General features: G+C 44.2%; 1 protein-coding gene across 3 annotated transcripts in view; it reads left to right on the top strand.

Moving 5' to 3' along the window:
- RXRG (retinoid X receptor gamma) overlaps positions 1 to 16,783 on the top strand; it is a 111,265-nt gene that overhangs the window by 69,788 nt on the left and 24,694 nt on the right. For all 3 annotated transcript variants that reach the window (XM_045028129.1, XM_045028130.1, XM_045028128.1), the window contains exon 2: positions 7,804 to 8,063. In XM_045028129.1, the coding sequence (XP_044884064.1) occupies positions 7,804 to 8,063 (260 nt within the window). The remainder of the gene's footprint in view (positions 1 to 7,803; positions 8,064 to 16,783) is intronic.

Raw genomic sequence — 16,783 nt, 5'->3', positions numbered from 1 at the left:
GGTGCGTGGCTGCAAAGCTAATCTGGAGTCCAGTAAATATGAAAATTGAGCCAGGCTTTCCTGTAGGAGGGTGAGAGCTGAGGCAGGTAGATCTGAGCTCTTTCCCCTCCCTGAAATTGCAGTGGGGCTGGGATTCTTGTTTTGCTCAGCCAATGGCCCGCCCTTCCCCTTCACACTGATACATTGCAGTCGGGCAGAATTTCCAGGATTCACTTGTCATGTTTCATTACCTGACAGACAGACTCTGGGACCACGTTAGCCTGTTTAAATGTCATGTGTACCAAAGTCGTCGGGAAAGGCTGAGATTTCAATCCCTCCAGGCTACTGCTGGTGCAGAGAATTTTTTCCCCTGGATTTAGTGTCTATTCACCTCCACAATAACATCACAGTCTCTACAGCAAGTCATCTTCTTGCTGGGCCACTTGACTCTCCCCATCCCCTCTAGGCTGAAATTTTCTCCTTGCCAACTGAAGGATAAGAATAATTTTGCTGTCCCTCTGTGGAGCTGTTACAAGTGTCAGGGCCTTGTTAAATCAGGGATGTGGAGCCTGAGTGTAATTTGCTAGCGTAGTTTGTTTTATTTAGGCTACATACACCTGTCTTGGAAGAGAGGTGGTCACAGACTGCACACAGGCTATCCCCTCATTCAGGATTCTCACCCAAACCCCAGTGCTCAGGTCCCAGCAAAGAAATCTGCGCCAAAAAATGACTCTAGTGAGAGAGGTTAAGGCTAATGACAAACACTCTTGCTGTTTGCAACAGCTCCCCCAAACCAACTACATCAGCAAACCAACTACAGTATTTTGTCAAAGAAGATACACTGCTTCCCCGCTAACAAAAAGAACGTGTAAAACTATGTGTTACAGCGCCATCTAGTGATTGCCACCATAACAATGCTATACACGCCACACTTGCATAGCAAGATGGTTGGGCTGTGATGCTGGTTACTTAGGTTCAGTTCCTGGTTCTGCCATCCACTTGTTGTGCGATCTTGGGTATGTCATTTAGTCTCACTGTGCCTCAGCTCCTTGTTTGTAAAATGCTTCCTGTGTCTGTTTAGACAGTCAGATCTTTGGAGCAGGGACTGTCTCCTACCACGTGTCTGTACAGCACCTAGCACAGTGGGGCCCTGATCTTGATTGGGGCCTCTAGGCCTTACTTTGATACAAATTACGACATTTTCACTTGAGAATCTTAAAGCATCTTACAGACACTAAAGCCTAACACCTCAGGAGTATTGTCTCCATTTTAGGGATGAGGAAGCTGAGGCACAGGGAGGTGAAGTGACTTGCCCTGGGTCACACAGTGAGTCAGCAGTATTGCTGGGACTAGATCTTAGGCGTGCCCCTGACTCCTAAGTGTGAGACTACTCTCTTAATTTGTGACCGGGCAAAACTCTCATTGACTTCAGTGGGGTAAGGATCTCATCCCTATGCTTCAGTGTGGTGCCACTGAAGAGGCTAATAGATAGCAGCAGCTTTTGGTTGCTGCTAACCCCATGGTGATGAGAACCAGTGGGTCAGAGGGTCTTGGGTGCCAATGGTAGTTCCTTGAGCCATCCGTTCTTCAGGTTCCTATAAGTCACTGTGCATTAACAGTAACTCAGACAACGCAGCTGGAGTCCAAACAAACCTTTCTTTTTGCCGTGTGCGCCACAGAAGCCTGTCCGAGCAGCCACAACGTTCTGTGAAGGGTAGTTCCTTGTTCAGTGTCTGGAGCTGTCTCATGCGTGGTTGACCCCCATAATTTTCCTTTTGACCAGCCAGCAGTGATAGTCTCCAGCCATGTAGACAACTGGGAGCTGTTGCTTAGTCCGATTTCTTCACTGACAATATCTTGCCTGACACAGCCAAACTGTTTGCAGTGTTGCTGTAGCCATGTTGGTCCCAGGATATGAGAGAGACAAGGTGGGGGAGGTAATATCTTTCATTGGACCAACTTCTGTTGGTGAGAGAGTCAAGCTTTCCAGCTTACAGAGAGCTCTTCTTCAGCTAAATACACTGGGCCTTGAACGACAGTTTCATAGTGTCAAACCCTGACAAAAACCATCTGTCATATCCATTCTTGCTCTGTGTTTAACCACAGTGTCATACTTCCGCAAGCGCAATACCATTCTTTGGTGAGCTGGTGGTTCTCTGTACTTTTTTTGGTCCATGGTTGCTTTGAAAGGCTTGTGCTAAAACTCCACTGTGAATTTTCTCCCCTGACAGCGCTATCTGCCCCTGCCCAGCAGACTGCTCCTTCACACTGCTCTTTTCAATCTGTGCACAGTTGTGTTTCCATGGATGGGAGAGACTTGGACATAAACGGAAAGCCAGTGGTGTTTTGCAGTAGTAGCAACCACCAGTTCTCTCTTAGATGTGTCCACTTGAACAATTGCCTCTTTATTTAGATCATACTACACCAGTGTTTGCCTGCATTGGCAATCATTTTTTTCATTTGGGTCAAGGTAATGTCTTGCTGGGTGTCTGATTGAAACACTGACACTTTCAGAAGGAGATTGCAGGAGTTTTGTCACCACTAAAAAGTGTGATGTGAATGTGGAGAGGTAAAATTAACATCCTTGACATCTTATCTAGCTCTACACGATTCCCTGGTGGCCGCCTCTTAGTGATTGCTGCTATCTCTGCAGGGTTGGGCTTGATAGCCACTGCTGTGTCATGTGACCGATATATTTATCCTCAGTTACTCTGCTGATGCATTTGGCTGGATCTCACTTGACCCCCTTTTCTCTCATTCTCTGAAGCCAGTCACCTATATGGGTGCTCACTCATACACACATGCACGCACGGAGACATTTAATGGCATGCAGTATTGCCAGCCCAAAAGTCATGAGTCAGTCCCCCAAAATCATGCGATTTTTAAAACTTTTTTTTTTAAATTTGCCTTCTGGATTTTGAATCTTTAGGGTTCATGTTTTCAAGCTTTTCTCTATAGTCAGGAGAGCTAGAAAGTTACTTTTTTAAGCAATGCAAATGGAGATTCTCACATATTAACATGACTCCATGAGCTGGAATTTAAAAAACAACCCACAAATGTTGTAATAATTTTTTTGGTCTTTCATGAAAGCTGAGATTCTCCCATACCCACAGAACTCTGGGAGACTTAAAAAAAAAGTGACACCCTTGATAAATTTGCGAAAGGTGGGAACACTGTCTGCAAAGTATCTAATGACCACAGATGCATAGTGAGGTCTGTGCTGCTGTTATGCTTTTCTGCCAATAAGCGTTACAAAAAGCACATGCTTGAAAAGGTGCACAAAGTACCGGGGGCAGTTCTTCCCTTTTGTCACTCCACAGCATTTCCTCTGCCATGGCTCTCAACACCAATGCATGTCATCGCCAATGGCTGTAGCCCACAGAGCTCAGTGTGTCTTTAGTCCATTTTCTTTTTGAAGCACGTCTTAGGATGAATGAATACTGAGAGATGAGCAGGTAAATCCATACTGCCCTTTGGTAGAGATGGTCTAAATGGTCTTTGTTTTTAATTTTGTATTTTTTTTTAAATATTTCCATTTCACTGGGTTAAAAAACTAATATAAAAATGCTATAAAAACAGTTACTGAAATGCTTATAAATGTTTCTTTTTTCTTTTCTGAAAACCAGTTTTTTTTATAAATGCAAAATTTCAATAACATTTTGGATAAAAATTGTTGCAGAAAATTTTAGAGGAAACCAAAAAATTTAGACGACGTTAACAATTTTTTCACAATTTTTATTCTTTGGGTGGAAAAAACAGTCTTTTTTTATAAAAATTCATCCCATTTACTTTGAACAAGGCCAGCCAGCTCTACATGTGGAGTATTAACTGTGGTTAGCAGTGACCTTTCTTTGTCCAGTTTTATCTGCTGTCTGGCACCCAGGATGCATCAGTCAATTTTGTTACCTTATCAAATGTAATCCCATTGCTTGACAGCTCTGTTCCGGTCTTGTGGATTTAGGCACTGTCATAGTTGTAATGTGCATGGTTTCTGCATGACCACCAGGAAATTTATCCCCTTGGTAGGGTCATCTAACTTGACAATTATCCCTAAATTTTCCATCTTCAATTTCTTCAGCCAGTAGACTGAGGTCCATTTTAATCTTGTTTTCCCCAGGAATTCTCCCTGATCCATGAAATGTGTATTTGTATTCTGTCTTCTGTCTTAACAGGCATTAGTGACATTGGACCTGGGATCTTCCCCATTGTCATTATCCGTTTGATCCATGTCAGATCTAGGCATGCCTAGAGGCTAGAACAGTGGCAGTGCATCTGTGTTTGCAGTGTAGGATGTTAGATATTTTGTCTCCTCGCTGTCTTCAGACCTGGCACATCTCATGGCTTACTTACCTAACAAAACAATTTATGGGTGGGTGTTGTGAAGGATGTTCAGTGCTTTACTGTGTATAAACTGATTTGTTAATTTTTTTGACGAAAGGGAGGAAGGTTGGTCTTGAGGTTAAGGCACTGGACTGGCATTCTGGAGGCCTGGATTCAATTCATGGCTTTCCTAGAGTCTTCCTATATGACTTTAGGGCTCGTCTACATGGGGAAATGGACTCGAATAAGCTATGGTAGAAGAGATGCTTGTATGACCACTCTGTTCCAGAATAGAAGTGATTTTATTCCAAAATAATTACTCCCCTTTGGAAGCACACTAATTATTTTGGAATAAAGTGACTTTTATTCAGAAATAGAGAGTCCACAAAGGGAGCTATTTCAGAATAGCTGTTCCAGTCAGTTTCCCTATGTGGACAAGCCATTAGTCATTTAATCTTCCTGTGCCTCAGTTTGTTATATATGCACAAGGAACAATAATACTTCCCTAGCTGACAGGAATGATGTGAAGATAAATTCACTGGTGTTTGCAAGGGGTTCAGATACTGCAATGATGGTGGCTGTGTAAGTACCTGGATAGATAGATAGATTTCATGATTTTATCAGACCAAGATACTCATTTCCTATAGCAGCGAGACTCTCAATACTTTTAACACACGTTAATGAATTAAGCCTCCCAGTAACCCTGTAAGGCGTAGGTAAGCATTATTGTCCTCATCTGCCAGCTGGGGATAACAAGGCCCAGAGAGGTGAAATGAGCTTGCCCAAGGTCACACAGGAAATCTGTAGCAAGGCTTTGGACTGAACTCTTATTTCACAATGTGTGGTCATTTCTCTTCATTGCATGAGCAGCCTTAGATTTGCTGTCTGATTTTCCATCTTTAATGTTTTCTGATCTAGCTGGCCCATCTGTGGTCTGTATTACCTACCATTAACCTTCCAGTGGAGTGGTATTTCTTCTGTTGGTTTTCTCAAAGCAGAACTCTCATGCCTAGAGTATTCCACTCTGAATGCAGAGATGAGGGTGCATAGGGGAAAGGTCATCACAACTGATTTTCCATGGCTGGCATTGTGGTTCTCAACCGGGGTCTGTGTACCCCCGGGGGTACGCAGAGGTCTTCCACGGGGTGCATCAGCTCATCTAGATATTTGCCTAGTTTTACAACAGGCTACATAAAAAGCACTAGCAAAGTCAGTACAAACTAAAATTTCATACAATGACTTGTTTATACTGCTTTATATACTATACACCAAAATGTAAGTACAACATTTATATTCCGGGTGATTTATTTTATAATTATATGGTAAAAATGAGAGAGTCAGCAATTTGTTGGTACTAGTGTGCTGTGACACTTTTGTATTTTTACATCTGATTTTGTCAGCAAGTTGTTTTCAAGTGAGGTGAAAATTGGGGTACTCAAGACAAATCAGCCTCCTGAAAGGGGTGCAGTAGTCCGGAAAGGTTGAGAGCCACTAGCTTAGAGCATGACTGTTAGTTTCTGTTGACTTTGCAGGCAAGGCAGCTTTTCTTCTTTTAACGTTGCTGCAAAGTTGTTTATGTGACAGTGTTTGTTATTTTACCTGAAGTAACAATCAAATCTGATTCAGAGGGAAGCTGCACAATAAAGATGGGAAAAGGTCAGCTTCCTGAATAACATTAAAGACATTTGTCAGAGTCAAGGAGGACTGGATTTTGCTGTTATCAACCCATTTCAGATTTAATTCTGCACAGGGAGGGGAAAAGGTCTTTGTCAATTCTTACTTTTGCTTTTTGGATTAATTTTCCCGGTGGGAAAGGAACACATACCAAAAGGATACAATGACAACCACAGAAGCCTTCAAGGCAAAGAGAGGTGGTCTTGATTAATAGGTAGACCAAAGGCATGAAAAGCAGGATTTCTGTGTTCTCATCCGAGCTCTGCTCTGCTCTGCTTATACCAAAGTCCTATGTGACCTTAAGGGAGTCACTTCACTTATTTCTTCCTCAGTATCCGCAGCGGGGGATATAGTGATTCTTCAGCTGGAAGAGAAATTATAAGGAAAATGTCCTGTTCCCTGATGGTTTCCAAGTAAGAACACTTTCCCCTCAGGAGACAGGCCCTTGACTGTTATCTAACTCAATCAGCCTCTTCAAAACATGGCACACTTTCTAAAAATGTTCAGCTCAGAGAGATCCATTTATTGTTTTTTGTGTTGTTCAGTTGGATTTAGAGGAACACAGCTGACTTGTTCTAGTTTTAAATGCAGAAGAATGAAGGTACTTTTCAGACTCTGTGTTTCTCGGTATTGTAAGTACGGTAACTTGAAATCTTACCCAGAATCCATTGCACTGATTTAGCTTGAGATGTCAACCAAAGAGCTTTTATCAGTACCACATTCATTCAACAGAAGAGGATAATGATATATAATTTGCAAACTGGCATGAGTTTTCAATTCCAGCTTTTTTGGCACTGATTATCTTAGCATATCTTCCAACATGATAGTCAAAGCAAAGGTTGTATTAAGAGTCTGAAATAACTCTTGAAACTGGAGCATTTTGATACCAAACTAAATGGACAAATGACCCAAACAGTATCATGGGAGGCAAGATACGGACTAGATGGGTCAAGGTTCTGATCTCTATGGCAGGAGGTGAGATACCAGTGATCTGATGTGGAATTGCAGGAGGAAAGATGCTGATTAGAAGGATCAACAATCTGCTCTTGGTTGAGGAGGGGTGAAATGCAAGACTAGATGGGTCAGTGGTGTGGTCTGGTATGGCGGGAGGCCAGACGAGGTACCAGCAAAATGCTCCAATGGTCTCAACCAGTGCAGCTCCTCCTTCCTTTCTGTATACACTGCCATGGGTGTGTGATGCTGGCAGACCAGATGCCAGCTCATGCATAGGCCTCATTAAACACTCATTAAACAGCTCTCCCACTGACTTAGCGCTGTCTACATGGGCGCTTAGGTTGGTATAACTACATGGCTCGGGGGTGGATTATTCACATCCCTGAGTGATGCAGTAATACTGAACTAATAGTGTAGACCAGGGTTTAGTTAATAAATCTTTAGCTAGCTTACTGTTGGATTGGCTACAAGTATTGTCTTTGGCATGAGATCTGAGGTAAATTGACCTGGGGTAAGTGACTGATCCTGAATATTTTTGTGATTTTTGGTGTAAGGGTCCATCTGTGGCAAAGACAGGCTCACCTGGGTGACAAGGCAGATGGGCGTACCCAAGGGGACTATCTGTGACTCCATTATAAAGGCTGTTAGAGTGCTTGAGGAGTTCACGCTTGATACCTGGTTGGTGAAATCGAAATATAGAACTCACAACCAATTTGAGGTTTGTGGCCTGGTTTGTAGCGGTCTGCCCTGAGGTTGGCACTCACACTCATGAGCCACTCCAACAGGGTGATCCAGAGTATGACCGATATGGAGAAGATATTGGTCTGTTTTCCCTTCCCCCGTCCCTTTACTAAAGCTTTTCTCCTGTGCTTTCAGATTCCCCTGTTCACACCAGTTCTACATCGGTGAGCTCATCATCAAGCTTTTCCCCAGGGAATTCAGTGGATGGCCATCCCAGCTACATGGAGGCTCCAGTGAGTGCTTCGAGGACTCTTGCGTCTCCAATGAACACAACAGGGTCACCTGCAAATGCGCTAGGCTCGCCATACAGAGTCATTGCTTCGTCCATTGGATCTCATTCTGTTTCCCTGTCTTCAGCTCCTGGCATGAATTTTGTGGCACACACCAGCCCTCAGGTGGGTACCAGTGACTCTGTCTTTTTGCTACAGCTCATTATATTTCTGGGATGAATGACTGAGTTTGAACACTTAGTTTTCAGCTGTGCATGTTTAGCCATTTACAAGGATCTGACCTAAAGAGGCCCTCTGATTGTTCCTGAATAACTCCCATTAATATGGACAGGGAGAATAGGCCCTTTTCTATTTAATTTAGAGCTGGGTGAATAATTGATTTTTCAGTTTGGTGGCAATTCCAAAAAAATGAAAAAAAAAAAGTTTGAGTTGAATCAAATCTGAATTCTTTTGGAATTTTTGGGGGAATCAGAAAATTCTGTTTCAGGTTTGTTCCAGCTGCGGGCTGAGAATCTGGGTTGTCTACACCCCGGCTGACAGTGCTAACCCCTGGGCTTCTTGGTCACAGGGGAGGGGTAAAAGATGAACAGAACCTCCTCCTCCTCTGGCCATTTTGGGGCTGGGCAAAACTATTTGTGTCAAATATTTTGGGTTGACCAAAACTGCATTTTTGGTTTGATAAACTATTTGTTTGAAAACCTTCACCCAGCTTGTGTTTGAGTTTAATAATACTGTTTAGAGAGGGACAGTCAAAAATATTCACAATTTGCAACACTGATGAAAAATTGTCTTAGAATTTTCAAATTCAAATACAAAAACAGGAATTTTATTTTGCAACTTTTTTTTCTATCTTTTTCAACCTGTTTTAGTTATGTGCCTATAATTGGCCCTGGCAGGATCAAACCGTACAGCAGTGGTTCTCAAACTTTTTTTTTCACGGACCACTTGAAAATTGCTGAGGATCTCAGTGGACCACTTAATGATCTTTCCAAATGTTGTTTGTACTGTTAACTAACTATTGTAAAGTGCTTTGGATAAAAGCGCTATATATAAGAAACCTTAATAATAATTAACGTTTTTTGTTCTACATATAAGAGCACACAACTCATATTTGAATATCAGTAGTCGTACCTTTCTAATGCAATGGATGTGCCCTCTCTCCTCCGCTGTTGCAGCCCCCGAACAGGGGCTGGGAAGAAGGGGTTTCTCTCCCACACCGCAGATCTGAGGCTGGGAAGGAGGGCTGTCGATCCCTGGTAGCTGCAGCCCTGGAGCTGGGGAAAGTCTCCTCCTTCTCTGGCTGCCACAGCCCTGCACATCTCAAATTCCCCCCATCCCCTCTTATCACCTCACTGCCCCCTCCCACCTACTCCCTATTTCCCCCCAAGGCCACCACCTCACCTTATATGTGCATCTTCTCCAGGAACCAGGCACCTAATCAGTGGAGCCATCCCTGCGCGGCTCCACTAATTAGGTGGGTGGCCCTTCATTGTCTTGTGTGCAGCCATCCAGGCGCGCACCTTAGAGGGAACCACCTGAATGGAGCTTGCGGCCCAATGGTGGTCTACGGACCACAGTTTGAGAACCTCTGCTCTACAGCATTCTTGTGATTGCTTTGTTCGGTCCATTGTTAAATAAATGCCCTGGCTAAAACTGGCAGGTGAGGGGCTTAATGGCAGCCATGATGAAGTATGTAGGTGTTGCTGATTTGTTATCATACTAAGCTTCATGTGAACCCTATTATTTAAAAACCAATTGTCTATTTCCGGCCTACACTCCATGATGGCATCCCTGTAACTGTGCTGAGATGACAAGACATGTTTTCTGGTGCGACCAGGGGCACTTTGAATTGGCTTGGGAGATGTTTGGATGCCAATGAAGACAGCCCACGAGTGGATTGAAATACCCCATTTGGTAACTGGGCTTCCCAACTTAATGCCAACAGTGGTGGGTCTGATTCCCAGTTACACTAAGGCCCCATTAGGCCACTCTGGGAGTATAAAGGGACCATCAACACCCCCCTCAGAAAATCCCAGTGCAGGGAACCTCCCTGGCCTAAGGGTTCCCGATCCTCAGAGCTGGCCTAAGAGCTCCACACCAGCGCTGACTCCTGGCCCCCAGTGTAGGGGGTAGATTGGTCGTGCAGTGGCAGTGCAGTGCTCTGTGGTTATTCTCTGCTTCCCAGGGCTTATAGGGAGTCATGGGAAGCAGTTTACATTCCAGCAGCCCTGAGGCACCTCTGATTTGCACCAGGGATCAAATGTGCACATAGTTCCAGAATATGAGGTAGCTTAGAGACCTCCCTCTCTGTCTCAAGTGCAGGAACAAAGTAACTGAGAACCAGGTCCAGGGTATTTTGCATAAGTGAAAATGACTGGCTGGAGTTAGCCTGGGGTTAATATTCAGCACCAGGGACAGGTCATGAAGGAGCAATCCCAGAGAGCCAGGCAGCAGAGGGAGAGAAATGCTGCTGAGTGACACAAGAGAGCATTACATTTACCTGCCCACTGCACATTCTCCCAGGCAAGCAGCTACTATGAGGCTCCTGTACACAAGATATCAGCAGTAGGAAAGGCACAGCTGGGCACAAGTGGCCTTGTACTGGGCTATACGCTTAGGTTCCTCTCTTTTTGCCCCACCCGCCCAATCTCTGGTTCCATTGACTTCAATGGGGCTAAGCACATGCTTAAAGTTAAGCACGTGCTTAAGTGCTTTTCTGGATTGAGGCCTGAGGGGCGGAGGGAGGTGAGGACATGGCTTGGGCACGGTTTATGCATTTTATTAGCCTGTGTTTGGAGTGGCCGTGTCACTCACAAGTGATGAGTTGTGCACGCCATCCCGAAGTAGCACCAGTAACACTTCATTCATCTCCACCACGTCATGTATCCCCAGTAGATGCAGGGGGGATTCTGCGCTCAGATCAGGGGAAATGAGGATTAACGCAGCTGAAGAGACTGGGCCTCGTTCTCCGAGCACTACCCTGGTGACATGCTGGTGTTACTCCATTGATCTTGACAGCATGACATCAGTGTGCTAGAGCCATGCTGTGGAGAATCAGGCCCAGTGGCCTTACACTAAGGGGGCTGCACCTTTGGCTGATTTGTGCCCCCGTTCCCCCGATAGCTAGGAGAGAGCAGCTTCTGCTGTCTGTTGCATGCAGACACTGCAGCTGCTCTTGGCTCTGGGGCATGGCTCCTTGCCTACCCTCCTTAAGCCATGCCTGTCCCAGGGCCAAGGACAATCTATCACAGAGTAGTCCCCAGAGGGCCCCAACACCTTGGGGAAGGAATTTGCTAAGCCATTGGGGTTTTTCATGCACCCACCATTTACACAGCCCTGTCACCTACACACCAAACAGCCCCACAGTCCGTCACAGAGAAGGTTTAAGTCCTCTGGTGTCTTTCAGCTATATACTTCTTTATCCCTGACTCCAGCCTGTCCTGGGTCACTTTCTGCAGTGCTATGCCAGTGCTGCCAGCTGTGACTCTGTAGTTACGCAGCTGCACCCTGCTCTGTCTCTTCAGCCTGGCAAAGGGAGTATTGTTAAGTTGTTAGTGGAGGGGTGGGGAGGCAGGACTCTCAGGTCACTGTCCTGGTTGGGCCACTGATGCACTGTGTGACTTTAGGCAAGTCACTCTTGTCACTGAAACAAGGATCATAACTGTAACCTTCTTCCCAGGGTGTTATCTGAACCCCCACTGCATTCTTGGCTGTCACTGCTCTACAGCCAAAATGCTTCTGAAATAAATGTAGTCAAACGTTACTAATTCTGGGTCACAGAGAACGAAAATGATGCTTAAAATTGTTGATTGGCTATAGTTTTTCTGTTTAGCCAAAGTGAGCAGAGATGCCTCGTACTTGTGTGAACAGTGCAGATAACTTCTGCTATGTTTGTGGTGAAGTGACTTTTGCATCACAAAAGCGCAGTATAACCACTATATTTAAGAGAGCCTATCACCTTTATTTTGGCTGCAAAATTGGAGATCAGGACAAGAGGTGGGCCCCACACATATGCTGCAACACTTGTGCAACAAATCTTCACCAGTGGTTGAACAGGAAAAGGAAATCTATGCCTTTTGCAGTGCCAATGATTTGGAGAGAGCCAACAGATCATACCAGCAATTGTTACTTCTGCATGGTGCCTCCAGTTGGGAAAGGTGTGTCAAAGAAGAAAAAGTGGACTGTGCATTATCCAAACATTCCATCAGCTATACGCCCAGTACCCCACGGAGAAGGACTGCTGGTTCCTGATGCACCAGAATCATTCTCACTTGAGTCAGACGAGGAAGAGGATGAAACTTCTGGTCCTGAACCATCAATGTCACAGGACCCACATTTTCTCCCATCCTCCTCCTCTGAACTACACCTCATAACACAAGGTGAACTGAATGACCTTGTCAGGGATTTGGAACTACCCAAGAGTAAGGCAGAGCTGTTGGGCTCCAGACTACAGCAGTGGAATCTCCTGTCAGGTGATGTTAGGGTTTCCATGTTCCGTGACCGTCAAAAGGATCTTGTCCCCTTCTTCTTCATGGAAGGCGATCTTGTAGCCTGAAACAACATCGATGGTGTGATGGCAGCCCTCAACATCGTTCACGATCCAGATGAGTGGAGACTGTTCATTGATTCATTGAAGACGAGTCTTAAAGCTGTTTTACTGCATAATGGCAATGTTTTGCCATCAATTCCAGTTGGTCATGCAGTCCATATGAAGGAAACCTATGACAACATGAAACAACTTTTGAGGTGCATAAACTATGACCAACATCAGTGGAAGGTTTGTGGTGATTTGAAGGTTGTTGCTCTCTTGCTTGGTCTGCAGACTGGATACACAAAGTACTGCTGTTTTCTCTGTGAATGGGATAGTCGTGCAAGAGATTCCCACTACATCAAGAAAGATTGGCCACTCCGACAGTCATTGGAGCCTGGGAGGAAAAGTGTTCAGCATCCACCACTTGTTGAATCAAGGAAGATTTTGTTACCACCCTTACACATCAAGCTGGGTCTGATGAAGAACTTTGTCAAGGCCATTGACAAAACACAAGCAGCTTTCAAGTACCTCCGTGGAAAATTTCCAAGGTTAAGTGAAGCTAAGATAAAGGAAGGTGTCTTTGTTGGTCCTCAGATTCGTGAACTTCTTCGAGATGATGCATTTGACCATGCACTGCGTGGCAAGGAAAAGACGGCATGGAAAGCCTTCCAGTTAGTGGCAATAAATTTTCTCGGAAACAACAAGGCAGACAACTACAGGTTGTTGGTGGAAAACCTCCTCAAGGCATACAAAAGCCTTGGTTGCAACATGTCACTAAAGATACATTTTTTGTACTCTCATCTAGATTTTTTTCCACCGAACTGCGGAGCAGTGAGCGATGAGCACGGCAAGCGATTTCACCAGGACATTGCAACAATGGAGAAACGCTATCAGGGCAAATGGAGCCCATCAATGCTTGCAGACTATTGCTGGACAGTGACAAGAGATGCTCCATTTAATGAATACAAGAGACAAGCCAAGAAGCGCCGAGTAGACACTGAATAGGACTAAATTATGTACATAATAGTTTTTTGCCTTTTGTTTCATAATAAATTTTATTTATATAACCCTTTTGCTGATTTTTAAAGTGTTACATAAACAGGACAGGTGAAATATTATCATGTAAAGCAACCATAAACACATGAAAAGACCTAGGTTTACAATTTATGATTAAAACTCTACTATCTACACAATATACATAGACATAAAATGTAAAATCTTAAATATCTTAGAAACGGTAGCCAATCAGTTGTTTTAATTGTCATATTTGAATTCAGCACATCAAAATACATAATAAATAGCACATTTTATCTCTGAAGCAGACGACTTCTCAAAAATTGTAGACCAGTGTAATCATACCTAGATCCTGACAAAGGAAGCTGGTATCATTGTCCCCATTTTACAGATGGGGAAACTGAGGCCCACGGCAATAAAGTGACATGTTTACGGTTACCCAGTGGCAGTGCCAAGATTAGAACTCAGGTCTCCTAAGTCTTGGCATCCTAGCCATGAGGCCACAGTAGAATCACATGTAAAAATTGGGAGAGCAGTTGTGTCTCTCGCCTCATCGTTGCTGGGACCACTGCTAGAATATTGTGTGTGTGAAGCAACTAAAAATAAGGGCATGGAAAATAATATAAAGATTCAAGAGGCTAAGATGAGGAAGCTACATTTGTATAGTCCAGAAAAGAGAGGGCTCTAGGACAGGACAGGATAACAGTGTATCAATAGCTTCAAGGTAACATAAATGGAAGAAGAGAATTATGCTCAGATGATGGCAGGACAAAGGCTAATGGCCTGAAACTAAAAGGGAAGCTTAGGCTGCATATTAGGTAAATGTCTGTAAGTGTAAGAGAAAGCAGGTGGTAGAAACGGTTCCCGAGGGAGGTGGTACAGGGAACATGACTGCAGAAAACAAGGACAAGTTGGATTAGATTGTTCTATAGTGTTTTGAGAGCCTCAAATGCAAATTACTGCAGAAATGCAAAATTTTAAGTTGCTTCTAACATGAGCTACTGGGAATCTTTTATGTCAAAACTCTCCCCCTCCCCCGCCATGAAAAATGGCCATTTTCCAAACCCCAGACTTTAGTTTTATTTTAAATGTTGTTAGTCAAAATGTAAAAATGTGCAATATGTTCTTTCCCCCTTTTCTCTTGCAGAATGCAGTGGGATGAATTATATCTGGGGTTCTTTTTTCCTTTTGTTCCTCTGTCGCTTTTTCAAAATGGCCTTAATTTGTGAACAGCGAGAGAATGGCAAGAGCACAAATGAAAAAGTGGGAAAAAAGAAGCAAACCTGGATATTATTAATTCGATTATATTCAGTGGGGTGGGGAGGCAAAAAGATGAGGGGAAAGGGAATATTAGGAATTTAGTCCATATTAAAATTTAAAAAAATCAGAAAAAAATGAAATTGTTCTGTCAAGCCTAGAAAGGGACCCAATGGTGACATTTCTGCATTTTCCTTTTTTTTAAATAAAACTAGCTCTACTCCTAACAATAGCATCCAAGTGTTAGAATATAAACATATGGGGCCAGATCCTTGACCCTGCTGAGCCAGCTCGGTGCCATTCCTATGGCAGCAATGCTGATTTAAAGCTGCCGATGGTTTCCGTACACCTTTGGGATGAGCTGTGGAGTGATGGTCCTGATGGCTCGAGGTTCTTGGAAGTCCCATGGTACCTTTCAGAAGAGTAGTGGCATCCAGGGATTCTTCCAGACCTACTCTACAGTAGTGGGGAGAATCCCACCCAAGGGGTTTGTTGGCATGAGGAGGGACAGGCAGAGGATGCATCAGAGGGATAGCAAGTCGCATCTCCTCTTGAACTTCAGCTCGCTCCAGCAACTGACAAGGAATGAGGGGGAAGTGACTGGACACTGCTTTGGACCTGCACACACAGCTACCTGCCTGATGCGTGGCCCAGGGCGAAACATGTTGGAAGAGCCAGGAGAGCCATTTTTGACAGTTACTGCCATAAAAGGCCAGACATCCAGCTGGGAGTGGAGTTGGGGTTTTGGGGAGGGGCAGAGCCATCAGGGACCTTGGGGAAAGCAAGACGGTGGTGTGGGTTAAGGTGGATACTTTGTGTGAGTGGAAACCAGTGTGTAAGAATAGGGACACTCCAGACCTGTGTTTCCTACTGCCCCACACTTTGAATTTGGAAGCCCATGAGAATATTGTTCCACCCATAAGTGTGTTAGCCATAGTGTCTTGGTCAAATTGCATCCTGGTTAATTTCATCCTGCCTGCCTAAATTCCATCTGTAATTTCAAGTAGAAGAGTCTTCTGCACTTCCTGGCCCAAATACTTCTATAGCCTTGCATTCTTAACCAGCTGCTGGCCTGCACCCCAGATGTGACTGCATTTCAGTGATGAGTGAATGATTATATTTGTATAGTAGGATATTTCAGGATGAAAGTTGCTGCTATTACTTTACTGGGGCAGAGCTACTGTCAAACTTTTATTGCACAGGGGGAAAAAAGGGAGTTTGAGTCCTTTCTTCAGCGCCTAGGATAAATCCAGAAGCAGCTTCTCTGATCAGGGCAGCAGATCTAACCTGTCATGTCGAGTTAGCAACTCTGAAAAGTGCACTTCATTTGTGTTCCCTCTAACAGAATGAGACAGCTGGACTTCAGGGATTCAGCAGGCAGGCTGCTAATGGATTTGGATTCAAGCAGTTGTCCCAAATATCACACATCATTGCACTTAATATGCAGGAACCAAGCTCCAAAGACATTGATGGCTAAACCTACCTGTGCCCTTTGCTGCTGTTGTGATCTATGAGTGAAGCAAAAGAGAGGAAAAAATCGTGATACCCATCCCCACATAACATTTAAAACCATAAAGAATTCCTCTGCTCAGTGTCCTGGTGGGAGAAAGCCACCCAGGGAGGGAGGGTTGCTGGAATTTCTCTTGTTCTTTCCACTTTTTGAATGAGGTTAGGGCTCAGTACACTTGGGTTTATTACCGTCCATTCATGGGGGCGAGTCCTCTGTCACGCAGAATGTTTCTTGGGAACAGGAGTGGTCAACCTTTTTCCAGTCTTCTCCTTCATTCCTTAAAAACAGCAATGTCAGATCGTCAAGTCTAGGTTGGTGATCTAATTAATTGCCTCGGGTGACGCGGATTGGATGGCAAAAGAATCGCAGGACTATCACTGCTTGAACCATTGGTTGATGAGGTGTTCAAAAGTTTACAGTCCGTTTCCACAGTCACAAACAGGATTGTACTTCAATCCTCATTATGGTGGGGGCGGGCACATCTGCCAATGCAATGTGCAGCGATGGTTCAAAATTGACCACGGGCATGAAAAGCCCCCTTTTTTTTAGTGAAAAATGACTTTTTCACAACAC

Source organism: Mauremys mutica, chromosome 8, assembly GCF_020497125.1.
Source record: "Mauremys mutica isolate MM-2020 ecotype Southern chromosome 8, ASM2049712v1, whole genome shotgun sequence".
NCBI classification, from domain to species: Eukaryota; Metazoa; Chordata; order Testudines; family Geoemydidae; genus Mauremys; species Mauremys mutica.
This window is presented reverse-complemented; position numbering and strand designations above follow the sequence as displayed.